The sequence below is a fragment of the Barbatula barbatula genome, assembly GCF_947034865.1.
Source record: "Barbatula barbatula genome assembly, chromosome: 19".
Lineage (NCBI taxonomy): Eukaryota > Metazoa > Chordata > Actinopteri > Cypriniformes > Nemacheilidae > Barbatula > Barbatula barbatula.
Genome location: NC_136782.1, coordinates 154,718 through 168,697, shown reverse-complemented (window position 1 = coordinate 168,697; position 13,980 = coordinate 154,718). Strand labels below are relative to the sequence as shown.

Sequence of the window (13,980 nt, the reverse complement as noted above, 5' to 3'; positions counted from 1 at the left end):
CAACAAAAGTCACGTGTCTCCACAAATAACACAACAGAAACCTGAAAGATGTCACGACTCTGCCCAGGGAGAGGAAGGACAGAGTCCTGACAAAAAGCACACGGCTAGTGCTGGGCGGTATACTGGTTCATACCGAATTCCGGCGTGTATTTTTGTTATTATATGAATTTTTAATATACCGCATTACCGGTGAATGTAGCTTAAACAATGTGCGGAACATGGCGCAGTGCGACACTGTTTCAGAGGGGTCCCATTTCACTGTGCACCAGCCATTCACACAGAATTTGTCTTTCTATGCCGTGGCACTACAGTATCATAATTTGTCAATAGAAACATGAGCAAAGTGGACTCGTTTTATGTTCACATGAGTCTCGTGCATGAGCAGTAACGTTACATATTCCGTTCATGCCACAATGGGAGCGCGCAATGGTAGCACGTAGTGCGCGGCTGAACAGCAGATGACTGTAACACAGGTGTATATTGCAAGTTCGCATTAAGTTATATTAAATTCACTTACGAGCAAACATCTCTCAACAACAGACCCAGAGAGTCCATCTTCACCACGGACTCGATGACCTGCCAAACCCTGGCTCCCTGCTCTCCTCCGGCTTCAAGCCAAGCTACAGAGAGCCACAGTATAAGTGAGTGCTGCGGGGATCTCAAAAAAACCAATTAACCTCACGACCCTGCTGTGCTGATGAAGACCAAAAAGGTACAGGGGACTGGGTCTTCACAACGAGCAAGATCAGTTCAATATCAGTGGTTCAAAGATTTTACAAATACTTTTTCATTTCCTTTTATGTGAACAAATAAGGTAATTTTGTTTTCAGAACAACATGAGGGTATGTAGTTTTTAAAGTTCTTACAGTTCAAATAAGTTGTGAAGGGCCCCACGGAATCTGCGCCCCATAGATCTCAGCAGAAAACTCATTGACAAGTATATACACATCACGTGAGCGGATTAAGCTATACATGAGACATCCGCACGATAGCATTGGTGCACATGACATAATTACATTAGCGTGGAGTGGATGGTAGCGCGCATTAAGTGTGTGAAGCCTCATTTCACGTGGCAGTGTGCGCGGCTTTATTGTAACTGCTCGCGTTGCAACACATTAAAAAATGAACGAGGGGTATACGAGTCTGTACCCTAGACCGTTTAAAATATGGAGAACACGCTTCCTTTCACTTCCGTTGTAGAAAAATGAAGAGTTATGGCTACTACCATTGATGTCATTTGGAGCCAGAGTCTGTGCAGTACGGTGAGCACGACGTGGAGCGCTGTATCAGGATCCCCCAATATGCTCTAATAACTCAATCATAAAAAAAGAAATCATGTTACCACACCCCTTCTTAAAACATCTTATAACTTACTAAAACCAAACTTATTCAAAAAACTAACAGTATCACACACATACAGGATCTCAGAAGTGAGTATACCCCTCACATTTTAGTAAATATTTTATTTTAACACAGACAACACTGAAGAAACTTTGCTACAATATAAAGTAGTGAGTGTACGGCTTGTATAACAGTGTAAATTTGCTGTCCCCTCAAAATAACAACACGCAGCCATTAATGTCTAAACCACTGGCAACAAAAGTGAGTGCACCCCTTAGTGAAAATGTCCAAATGGGGCCAAAGTGTCAATATTTTGTGTGGCCACCAATATTTTCCAGCACTGGCTTAACCCTCTTTGGCATGGAGTTCACTAGAACTTCACAGGTTTCCCCTGGAGTCCTCTTCCACTACTCCGTGACGACATCACAGAGCTGGTGGATGTTAGAGACATGACCCACAGATGCTCAATAGGGTTTAGCTCTGGAGACATGCTTGACCAGTCCATTACCTTTCCTCAAGGCAGTGGTCGTCTTGAGGGTGTGTTTGGGGTCGTTATCATGTTGGAATACTGCCCTGCGGCCCCGTCTCAGGAGGAGGGGGATCATGCATGTTGGCATTCATGGTTCCCTCAGTGAACTGTTGCTCCCCAGTGCCAGCAGCCCCAGACCACGACACTCCCACCACCAAATACTTTTATCTTGGTCTCATCAAACCACAGAACGTGGTTCCAGTAATCCATGTCCTCAGTCTGCTTGTCTTCAGCAAACTGTTTTAGGGCTTTCTTGTGCATCATCTTTAGAAGGGGCTTTATTCTGGGAGGACAGAAATACAGACCAATTTGATGTCTATTTCCCAAAGACAACCTCTGGATATGACACTGAGCATATGCACTCAACTTCTTTGTTGAGAATCTGTCCTGTGAAACTGCTGTATGGTCTTGGCCACCGCGCTGCAGCTCGGTTTCAGGGTCTTGGCAATCTTCTTATAGCCTATGCCATCTTTATGTAGAGCAACAATTCTTTTTTCAGATATGCACGGAGTTCTTTGCCATGAGGTGCCATGTTGAACTTCCAGTGACCAGTGAGAGTGATAACACCAGATTTAACACACCCGAGACCTTTTAACACTAATGAATCACATGACACTGGGGAGGGAAAATGCCTAATTGGGCCCAATTTGGACCTTTTCATTTAGAGGTGTCTTCGCTTTTGTTGCCAGCGGTTTAGACATTAATAGCTGTGTGTGGAGTTATTTTTAGGGGACACCAAAATGACCATGCATCTCAATGATTAATCCACGCAGAACAAAGCAAACTCTTTATCCAAAAAACGTTTAAAATAGCATAAGTGAGTGTGACGGCTCAGTGAGTGGTTGTGTGTTTGTCCCCGAGTTACAGGCTGATTGCTAGAGGGCGTAACTGTACACCTGAACGTAATCATGGCACTTTAAAAGACACCCGGTTAAAGAGAGAGTAGAGAGGCTTGTTACGAGCTGATGTTGCTGCTCATTGAGAGCTGGCGGAGAGCTGACGGGATGTGTGAGTTACGGGAGACGCACAGCTGCATCAGAGTCCTCATGTGATCCATTTTCCCCTATTATGTTTTGATTTGGACCTTTAGTTGTTTATGTTTGGTTGAACTGATGTCACTTGAACTTACGACTTACATTTACATGCTGACATACATTAACACTGATCACTTGACATTTCATGTTTTTTACTGAAGTTAAATAAATCTATTGATTTATGCAGTGGTTGTGTGGCGTCTTCTTTATATTGTTGTGATCTAAGAATTAGATCGTAACATGAGTAATAGTTACAAATATCCCTAATGAAAAGTAACTAACTAATGTTTTACTAAACTAAAAGTTCAGTTACCTTGTTTTTTGGCGTTAAGCCTCCTAAAATGCGATAGAATTGCTAGAGCCTAATGGATTAATGAGACTGAGCATGTACAATTTCATATTTCAGACTTTTAAAATGACTTACCGCATACAAAATGAATAGACTTTTATATAAATATAGCTTTGACATTTCCTGTTGGTTCAGTTTAATTCAGAGTACCAATTTAGTTTAGTTGAATCTATATAAACTGAGCACCAATCGGTAAGCTTCTGTGTAGGCTCTGCTTCTTACGTAAAACTATTCCACGGAATTCTGCAGATTTATCAGCAAAATAATACAGAATTAAGAAAAATCAGCAGATTAAGTCTGGCATAATGATGGGTCCCTTCCTTGAACCGCCACCTTAACGTGGTGGAGGGGTTTGAGTACCCGAGTGACCCTAGGAGCTATGTTGTCGGGGGCTATATGTCCCTGGTAGGGTCTCCCACCCTGGAGCCAGGCCCGGGGTCGGTGCTCGTATGCGAGCGTCTGGTGGCCGGGCTTTTCCCCACGGGGTCCGGCCGGCTCAGCCCGAAGGAGCGACGTGGGGCCGCCTTCCCGTGGGCTCACCACTTGCGGGAGGGACCATAGGGGGTCGGTGCGTAGTGGATCGGGCGGCAGTCGGAGGAGAGTGCCTCGACAGCCTGATCCCTGGACACGGAAGCTAGCTCTAGGGACGCGGAACGTCACCTCGCTGGCGGGGAAGGAGCCTGAGATGGTGCGTGAGGTTGATAGGTTCCGACTAGAGATAGTCGGGATCACCTCTACGCATGGCTTGGGCTCTGGAACCACACTCCTCGAGAGAGGATGGACACTTCATCACTCTGGAGTTGCCCATGGGGAGAGGCGGCGGGCTGGTGTGGGTCTGCTTATAGCCCCCCAGCTCTCCCGCCATGTGTTGGCGTTTACCCCGGTGAACGAGAGGGTCGTTTCCCTGCGCCTACGGGTCGGGGTTAGGTCTCTCACTGTTGTTTGTGCCTACGGGCCGAACAGCAGTGCAGAGTACCCGACCTTCTTGGAGTCTCTGGGAGGGGTGCTGGTAAATACTCCGACTGGGGACTCCGTCGTCCTACTGGGGGACTTCAACGCCCATGTCGGCAAAGACAGTGACACCTGGAGGGGCGTGTTTGGGAGGAACGGTCCCCCTGATCTGAACCCGAGCGGTGTTCAGTTATTGGACTTCTGTGCTAGCCACAGTTTGTCTATAACGAACACCATGTTCAAGCATAAGGGTGTCCATCAGTACACGTGGCACCAGGACACCCTAGGCCGCAGGTCGATGATCGACTTTGTGGTCGTTTCATCTGACCTGCGACCATATGTTTTGGACACTCGGGTTAAGAGAGGGGCGGAGCTATCAACTGATCACCACCTGGGCAGACCCAAACGTACTGTAAGGGTCTGCTGGGAACGCCTGGCCGAGTCTCCTGCCGAGATCTTTAACTCCCACCTCCGGCAGAGCTTCAACCGGATCCCGAGGGAGGCCAGAGATATTGAGTCCGAGTGGACCATGTTCTCCACCTCCATTGTTGAAGCGGCCACTCGGAGCTGTGGCCGTAAGGTCTCCGGTGCCTGTCGAGGAGGGAATCCCCGAACCCGGTGGTGGACACCGGAAGTAAGGGAAACCGTCAAGCTGAAGAAGGAGTCTTATCGGGCCTGGTTGGCTTGTGGGACTCCTGAGGCAGCTGACAGGTACCGGCAGGCCAAGCGGACTGCTGCCCGGGTGGTTGAGGAGGCAAAAACTCGGGCCTGGGAGGAGTTTGGTGAGGCCATGGAGAAGGACTATCGACTGGCCTCGAAGAGATTCTGGCAAACCGTCCGGCGCCTCAGGAGAGGGAAACAGTGCCCTACCAACGCTGTTTACAGTGGAGGTGGGAGGCTGTTGACCTCAACTGGGGATGTCGTCGGACGGTAGAAGGAGTACATCGAGGATCTCCTCAATCCCACCGTCACGTCCTCCATTGAGGAAGCAGAGGTTGAGGGCTCAGAGGTGGACTCGTCCATCACCCAAGCCGAAGTCACTGAGGTAGTCAAGAAACTCCTCAGGTGCAAGGCACCGGGGGTGGATGAGATTCGCCCTGAGTACCTCAAGTCTCTGGATGTTGTGGGGCTGTCTTGGCTGACACGCCTCTGCAGCATCGCGTGGCGGTCGGGGACAGTGCCTCTGGGATGGCAGACCGGGGTGGTGGTCCCTCTTTTTAAGAAGGGGGACAGGAGGGTGTGTTCCAACTACAGGGGGATCACACTTCTCAGCCTTCCCGGGAAAGTCTATGCCAGGGTACTGGAGAGGAGAATACGGCCGATAGTAGAACCTCGGATTCAGGAGGAACAGTGTGGTTTTCGTCCAGGCCGTGGAACGCTGGACCAGCTCTACACCCTCTACAGGGTGCTGGAGGGTTCATGGGAGTTTGCTCAACCAATCCACATGTGTTTTGTGGATTTGGAGAAGGCATTCGACTGTGTCCCTCGTGGCATCCTGTGGAGGGTGCTTCGGGAGTATGGGGTCTGTGGTCCTTTACTAAGGGCTGTCAGGTCCCTGTACGGCCGAAGCAGGAGCTTGGTTCGCATTGCCGGCAGTAAGTCAGACCTGTTCCCAGTGCATGTCGGACTCCGGCAGGGCTGCCCTTTGTCACCGGTTCTGTTCGTAATTTTTATGGACAGAATTTCTAGGCGCAGCCAGGGGCCGGAGGGTGTCAGGTTTGGGGACCACACGATCTCATCTCTGCTATTTGCAGATGATGTTGTCGTGTTGTCCCCTTCAAACCAGGAACTTTAGCATGCACTGGGACGGTTTACAGCAGAGTGTGAAGCGGCTGGAATGAAAATCAGTACCTCCAAATCCGAGGCCATGGTCCTCAGTCGGAAAAGGGTGGGAGAGTTCCTTCCTCAAGTGGAGGAGTTTAAGTATCTCGGGGTCTTGTTCACGAGTGAGGGAAGGATGGAACGGGAGATTGACAGACGGATCGGTGCAGCTTCTGCAGTAATGCGGTCGATGTACCGGTCCGTCGTGGTGAAGAAAGAGCTGAGCTGCAAGCGAAGCTCTCAATTTACCGGTCAATCTACGTTCCTACTCTCACCTATGGTCATGACCGAAAGGACAAGATCCCGGATACAGGCGGAAGAAATGAGCTTCCTCCGCAGGGTGGCTGGGCGATCCCTTAGAGATAGGGTGAGAAGCTCGGTCACCCGGGAGGAGCTCGGAGTAGAGCCGCTGCTCCTCCACATCGAGAGGGGTCAGCTGAGGTGGCTTGGGCATCTGTTACGGATGCCTACTGGACGCCTTCCCCGGAAGGTGCCCCGGGCCCGTCCGACCGGGAGGAGACCCCGGGGAAGACCTAGGACATGCTGGTGGGACTATGTCTCCCGGCTGGCCTGGGAAAGCCTCGGTGTCCCCCCGGAAGAGCTGGAGGAAGTGTCTAGGGTGAGGGATGTCTGGGCATCTCTGCTTAGACTGCTGCCCCCGCGACCCGTCCCCGGAAAAGCGGTAGAAAATGAATGAATGATGATGGGTTAAATAACACTAGATAAACTATAAGCAGACCAGTGTTAAAGCGTAAATACACGGCTGTCATAACTGTATTTCTGCTGATGCTAGCCAATCTGTCAAAGAAATTTGTGATTTTGTGTAACATGTGTTTATTTTAGTGCTGTCAAATGATTAAAAAATTATTTTACATTCTAATAATTTCTTATTTGAATCTCAGAATGAATGTAGAATTATTGTATGAATGAAAGCCAACCTTCTAATATTGTTGGCTTTGCAACTGGTGTCTTTATTAAATGTATAATTTTTTTCTACTATTCAAACCCATTAAAACAAGTGTGCCTTTCCTATCTGTTAATTAATAAAGTTCTCTACCACTTGACAGTCTTTAACTTTTAAATACATGAAATACAGAAGAATGTTAAAATTTTTTTCACATATAGTTACGGTCACTGATGTACCTCTCAACACATATAGTCATATTAATACATATCGACACAGCTAGTGTTGCTCATGTATATGTCATTGAACATGTCGTGTATCCGTTTCACAACTATTATTAAATATTTTTCACTTTTATTACAATATTTTCATTTTCTTATTTCTCTACTGTCTGTTCTACGATGTATGTTCTGTATCACTGCTCGCAACAATGCATAATAGAAATAAAGAACTGAATAATTTATAGAACCATATTTTAAAAGTAAATGAAATGAGGTAAATTAATATGCATCGCTGTAAAACAGCAAAAGATGTTTTCAGGTTTTTTATTTTTAAGTAAAAATAGTAGGCTAGTGTCAATTTACAACAGTTTTATTGGGACGAAAAACTTCTGAAGATGTGTAATTGAAAATAAAAAGGTTGCTCACTGTTTTTGTTATAATGAGTTAACATTCAAATCATTCCAGTGAAGCACACAGTTTATGACCGTCCTCCTGCTGTGTGAAGACATCTCTTAATACTACAGTCATTACAACGGTTTTGCTGATTTCCTGAGAGACATCTTTATCACTTCAGAATACATCAGGGGATCTGGATGTGTTATATTCAGAACGACTGAGGTTATACAGCTGAAGGCTCAGAATCGAGGTCTCCTCTGACGACCCGTGTACTTGGTGTCCTCTCTCACTTCCCTACAGAGGCAAAAACACCAAAGCTGCAGATCACAAGACAAAATGCAAAACAGTACAAACTGTTCAAAAACAAAACACTTTGACAGAAAGAGCCGTCTGTCTGGGCCCAGAATGGATTTAAGGTCGAACACCGGCAAAAAACAATCAACTCTTCGAAACAGTTCTTAAAGCGGACCTGCAACGGTGTGTCATAGAACGAGTTGGACGTATGAGGTCGTATTTCTGTGCTGGATATACTCCCACAGGTTTTGGAAAGTTTTTTTCGAACATGAAAAATTGTCACGTTACAACTTTTCTTAGTCCCTCTTAGAGTCACATGTTTCAGAAATAATGGTACAGCTGCATTTGTCTTTTATAAATGTGATCAAACTAAATACTCGGATATTTGAAGGGTGCGATACTCTTCTGTAAGTACTCAAGATTAACATGAGATACACAAAAAACTGAGTTAGGGCCACTTTAAAATATGAATAATAATCATTAAAAACCGTGTTTAAGGTGAGAGGTTGGCTGATCATACTTGTAATAATAGAATAAGAGAATTGTAGGAGCCATTGTTCATTGTGAACGTAATGCATTTTTGGCTGTCACCAGTGGGGGCAGTGTGTGCACAAATGATTGAACAAGTGTGCTCATACACCTAGAGAGGAGACTTTGTGGAGGATGCGAAACGCAAAAGTACAGAAGCAATGTAATGGCATCTTTCATGTAATGTAATAAATATTATATAATGCTCAAGATGTCCAAGACTGGACATTTAAGTGTTTGTTGTGTCTGTACAGCCGGTTGCACCCTCGCCAAACCTAGAGCAGATTAGCTGCTGTAACAATAATGATGTTTGTAACTGCTCAACAAATCACTGTGAGGCCCATGGAGATACTTCCATGCCCGGTTTCACAGACAAGGCTTTAGGCTATAGTCCCGGACTACACTGAAAACAGCTTGTACCAACACATCTAAAAATACACTGCCCATCCAACTGGATTTAGCCACGCAAATAGGTAAGAGCCTCCCATTGGATTGGAGGTCTAGGTTTAGCAACAGTATGTGCCCAAAGAATGAGGTCAGCCGACTACCTGAATATACCGAATGACCAGGTTATTCCATCAATGTCTATTTTCTTCCATGATGGCACAGGCATATTCCAAGATGACAATACCAGGACTCATCAGGAGCATGGATTGGCCACCACAGAGTCCAGACCTTAACCCCATTGAGAATCTTTGGATGTGCTGGAAAAGACTTTGCGGAGCAGTCTGACTCTCCCATCATCAATACAAGATCAAAACTAACATACTGGACATTGCAGAAGCTGTTTGAAACGATTCTGCGGCGAATGTGTGCCATTATCAAAGCTTAAAGTGGTCCAACGAAATATTAGTGTGTGACTTTTTTAGGGACGGGCAGTATACTGCATGTCAGTGCCGTTGTATTGTCTCAAGATGCACAGCAGTAATGTTTTTTCCCCAAGGCATTTTTATAAAAGCAATTTAGTCTGGTCTGTGAAACCAGGCCCTGGTGTTTTGAAGATTCACTACTTTTAATCAAATAAGATTAAACACATATTTTAAAAGAATGTCATACATACTTTCCCTGCCGGCGGCGCCGTTGCTTCTTTTCTAAGACCCAGTCTTTACCCTTCTTCACTGATTTCCCCTTCAAATTCTTAAAACGTGACCTTAAAGACAGATTAAACAAAACCATCGGTAACATATGACAATAGTGTTCCATGTGCTACTAACTACAGTTGTTAACACAACCTAAGAGACTTTCTTCATTTTCAGTTCCAAGTGGTACTTGTGATGCACAGAACACATGAACTAACATTAACAAAGATGAAGGAAGTGGATAAAAGTGTTTACCTCTGTGCTGTAAACTGAGCTTGAGATGATAGACATCTGTCAGTGGCCTCCGAATCCAAACCCTGAATTAAAGTGTACACACACACACACAGAGCGTTCACTCACCTCAATCTCTGTGCTTTCCTGAAGGTCAGTGGTTAGAGCACGTGCAAGCAAAGTTGCTTTGAATAAAGTGTGTGCGTGTACATACCTTGGGTAAAACACCTGATACTCCAGCAAATAAACACAGGAAAAACCTTCAGAAGACATAAAGATTACAATCAAATATATCTGTGCTGAGCAACAAGAATGAAAGAAACCGACGGCTGGAGTTACTTTTTGGCTTTGCTGCTGTTGGGATAATCCACCACCATCCCGCCGGTGAATCCTGCTTTCATGGCCTGAGCTGTGATCAGCTCCAGCTGAGGACAACAACAACATCATCATACAGATTCTGACTAGGATGGTGAATGTGCCAGCAACACGAAAAACAGACCTGCTCAGAGTTTTCAGGGTAAATCTGGAAGACGGCACGAGCGCCTCTTGCCTTAAAAAAACCCAACATGATCAATGTGAAAAAAGGTCCAGATGTTTAATGGCGGAGAAGATGAAATGTGTGCTGCTCACCAGGGAAGAGTAGAGCGTGCTGAAGAAGCGGTAGAGTCTCCTCGGAGGACTGTGCGTCTTCTTATCTGCATTACACAACCACTGCAGAGCTGAAATACTGACAGCACAAACATTCACGATCAACCCACACAAACAGATCCACGTGAAACCATGAAGACTTGACGTCAGACGGACCTTATACAGCCGTCGAACGTTCCCGCTCGGAAGGGCATTCCTTCACCCATGTCTCCCAGCACCAGACCTCCTTCCACGTCTCGATCTAAAGCCACATCTGAAGAACACACATGAACAACACTTCATTCTCATTCTGCTCCATGGCACAGTTTGGACACTTCTGGTCTAGTGGGATAATGAATGACGACGAGTGTCCATCTGGGTCACAACTTATTTCATAAAAAAACACAAGTAAGATTTCTGCTGAAATATGAAAAGAAGAATTTGTAATACAACAGGAAGTCACCCTGCTGCTGCTGCTGTCACCGTTGTTTTTTTTGTAATGGCTGTCACATCGCCAGTGAATAATGAGCTAAGAATGGCAGATCTGCTCATTTCCTTCATGAACAAGATGAACCAGGTCGTTCGGCTCGCTCATAACTGAGACGACGGATTCGCTTCTTGCGTTCATGAACGAGAAATAGCAGGTCACTCTGCTTCAGACTCGTTCATTTCACCAATCATATGCTCCTCTGTCACACTGGAACACTGTCATTGGCTCGTGCTTTAAAACAGGAAGCTGCTCCTATGCACTTATTCACTCTCTGTGCTCCAAATGTGAGATTTCAGCCGACCAATACATATTCAGCTCCTCAGCCATACGCTTCACGACGCTGTTTGTGTGTGTCTATTTACCCAGCATGGCTGTACTGATGTCCACACCAACCCAGAAGTGACCAACTTCAGTTAAATGATCTCCACTGAGTCCAGAGCCACAGCTGAAAATCAATGTGAATGTCATATTAGACAGTGAAGACAGAGCGTGCAGTGAATCCAACTCATATCCACACATACCCAACATCCAGCAGATAACACGGCTGGTCTTCTGGAAGACACAGGAGCTCAACGGCACGTTCTGACATCTGCGTCTGGATCTCGATCATACGAGAGCTACACAACACACATTTCAATGTTTATCTACAGCGCTTTCACTCTATGGCAGACGGCCGAGTCAACACATGGTAGAGACACAACCAAATGTAAGATGCTGTGACGGCCACACGTGTCTCTAGGATTGAGATATTTGATTCTTGTGCATCATGTTACAGATGGACTCAAGAGAAGTGCTTTATATCTCATGGTGTGTGTGTGTGTGTGTGTGTGTATTATCACCAGGGCAGTACAACACTGCCAGCGAACATCTTTACTTTTCATTTTGTCATCACTTACTTCTGCGAGTACTTTTTGGCCTCCTCCTCATTGTAGAACTGTAAAAACCAGCACAGCTGTTAATATGGTTAACATCTGGATTTGAATGTTTTCACTACTAAAGAAATATGTTTTCTTGGCGTGAATATAACCTAGCAAGCAAATGCAACAGCTAGAAAGTGTTGTGACACGTGTAAACATCGTATCATTCTATAAACAGCATATACACAGAAGGTAAACATGTTTAAAGCGCAGTCGCAGGAGAAATGTTGCGTCATCACTCACCACCTCAGGAGGAGCCGTGTGTTCGGGTCTGCGACAGCTTGAAGACATGTTGATAATTGAACGTTACCCAGCAGACAAACTGTGAAATAAGACGATGCGTGTTGTCCAACACCACCCATATACACACATGGACTGAAGCAGGCTGATGACGTCATCTTCAGGCGACAGCGCACGCGAAGCGATACTTAAACATCACGTAAACGGATGAACGGCGTTTATACGCCAGCATCTCTATTTCAGACATGTGGGTGACCACACGAGCGCTTTTTTGTCTTTCTGTTATTGTTTTTATTATCAAACGGAACAGCATCGAAAATCCTGAAAGAAAAAACAGTTCCTGAATGTACACACACCTGGACACGTGACTAACTGAATGTGAGCCTTGCTGTCATAGTTTGTTATGCAGGGTTAGTTGGAAAACAATCAGGTCAGATGTCCTTGAGGATCAGGGTTAGGAACCCCTGATCTATTTGCACCACGTCCCTATAATTGCATGAAATTGGTCTTTATCAGGTGACGTCACACTTGGGAGAATAGAAGTGCATTATGGGAATCACTGCCATTGAGGTATCAATGCAGAGATGTTCTATCTTCTTCGTTTAATTTCGCTTCATGTTCTCGTGGTGTAATATGTTAAAATATCAAGACACACGATAGAAACAGCAGAAGGCTTCACCACTAGGAAATATTTTTGAGGTTTCCCACTTGGAAAGATTATGGACAGCATGTAATAACACATTCTGTCATTCAAGTTTTTTAACCAAGTGTTGCTTTAATAATAAAGTATGTACAATGGAATTTTCATGAATGTTTTTTATTGTTATCAGTATAACTTGAAAGCCAAATTAGTTACAGAAAATATTGAACCAACAGGGTAAGGTTTATTTGGTAACCGTACTGGATACTTTCAAACGTATATTGGTCACGATTGTGTGAAAATCAATGGTTGTCACAGCCTGTTGTGTGCATCTCGGTTCTCCACCTGAGGGTGCCATTTTGCTCTGGTTCTGCCTGTGTTTTAGTCAAAGACTCCATTTCCCATCATGCATTGTGTCTTGTGATTGTCCACCGGTTTATGTCGCTCTTGGACCTTATGTCGGCAAGAATGGTCTTCAATGAACCGAAGAGAGCGCATGTAACTCCGCTCTTCATCAGGTTACACTGGCTCCCTGTTGCCGCCCGCATAGAGTTCAAAGCTTTGCTCCTGGCCTACAAGACCAACACCGGATCTGCACCATCGTATCTCCACTCGCTAATGCAGATCTATGTTCCTGCCAGATCACTGCGGTCTGCAAAGGAACAACGACTAGTGGTACCATCCCAAAAAGGAAAAAAGTCACTCTCCCGTACCTTCACTGGATCTGTTCCACATTGGTGGAATGATCTACCAGCTGCTACAAGATCAGCAGACTCGGTTGCCATCTTTAAAAAACACCTAAAAACGCATCTCTTCCGTCAACACGTCGCTGATTGATTTTTCCTAATTCTCTTCCCTTTCTTTCTTTATTAAAAAAAACCTTACTAACCTCACTGTTCTTAGCTTTGTATACTGTGGAAGGCTTTAATGGACTAGTTTTGATGCACTTATGTATTTTGTTGCCTATGTTGTTATAATTGCTTCCAATGTTTCCTGCTAAATGACTAAATTAAAATGTCGCTCTTGGACCTTATGTCGCTCTTGGACCTTATGTCGCTCTGTGGATTTATTAAAGAACCTTAAACTGCATTTGGATGCACTCCCTGTTTTTCCTTGCCCGGCATGTTGCAGATAAGACACTCGGCCTCAACAGACCTCTCAGAACTCAGAATATATTTGATCCTCAAGGGAGCTCTCTGAACTTTGTTGAGCAGGCCCTGGCGCAGAGAGGATCTCCCTTCACCGTGGTGGAAGAAGTTTCCCCAGATGTTTTTTGGAGCGGGGCAGCAGGCACCAGACTCCGCTGACCAGAGAGCTGGACTGGCTGTGGGAACCTGCTCACACCATGTTAACTCTCTAATTTAATATTTAAAAGATTTTAGTGACCA

At 45.3% G+C, this 13,980-nt stretch overlaps 1 protein-coding gene across 1 annotated transcript; it reads right to left on the bottom strand.

The window, feature by feature from the left end:
* Nucleotides 1–7,109: 7,109 nt before the first annotated feature.
* Nucleotides 7,110–12,434, bottom strand: bud23 (BUD23 rRNA methyltransferase and ribosome maturation factor). Its single transcript, XM_079481285.1, has 12 exons — nt 11,956–12,434; nt 11,692–11,729; nt 11,317–11,412; nt 11,158–11,240; nt 10,483–10,579; nt 10,309–10,405; nt 10,178–10,228; nt 10,018–10,103; nt 9,893–9,938; nt 9,703–9,764; nt 9,429–9,518; nt 7,110–7,840 (listed from the first exon to the last, which is right to left on the bottom strand). Exons 1-12 carry the CDS (start codon nt 12,001–12,003, stop codon nt 7,786–7,788), a joined length of 849 nt encoding a protein of 282 aa, XP_079337411.1. The 5' UTR covers nt 12,004–12,434; the 3' UTR covers nt 7,110–7,785.
* Nucleotides 12,435–13,980: the final 1,546 nt, after the last annotated feature.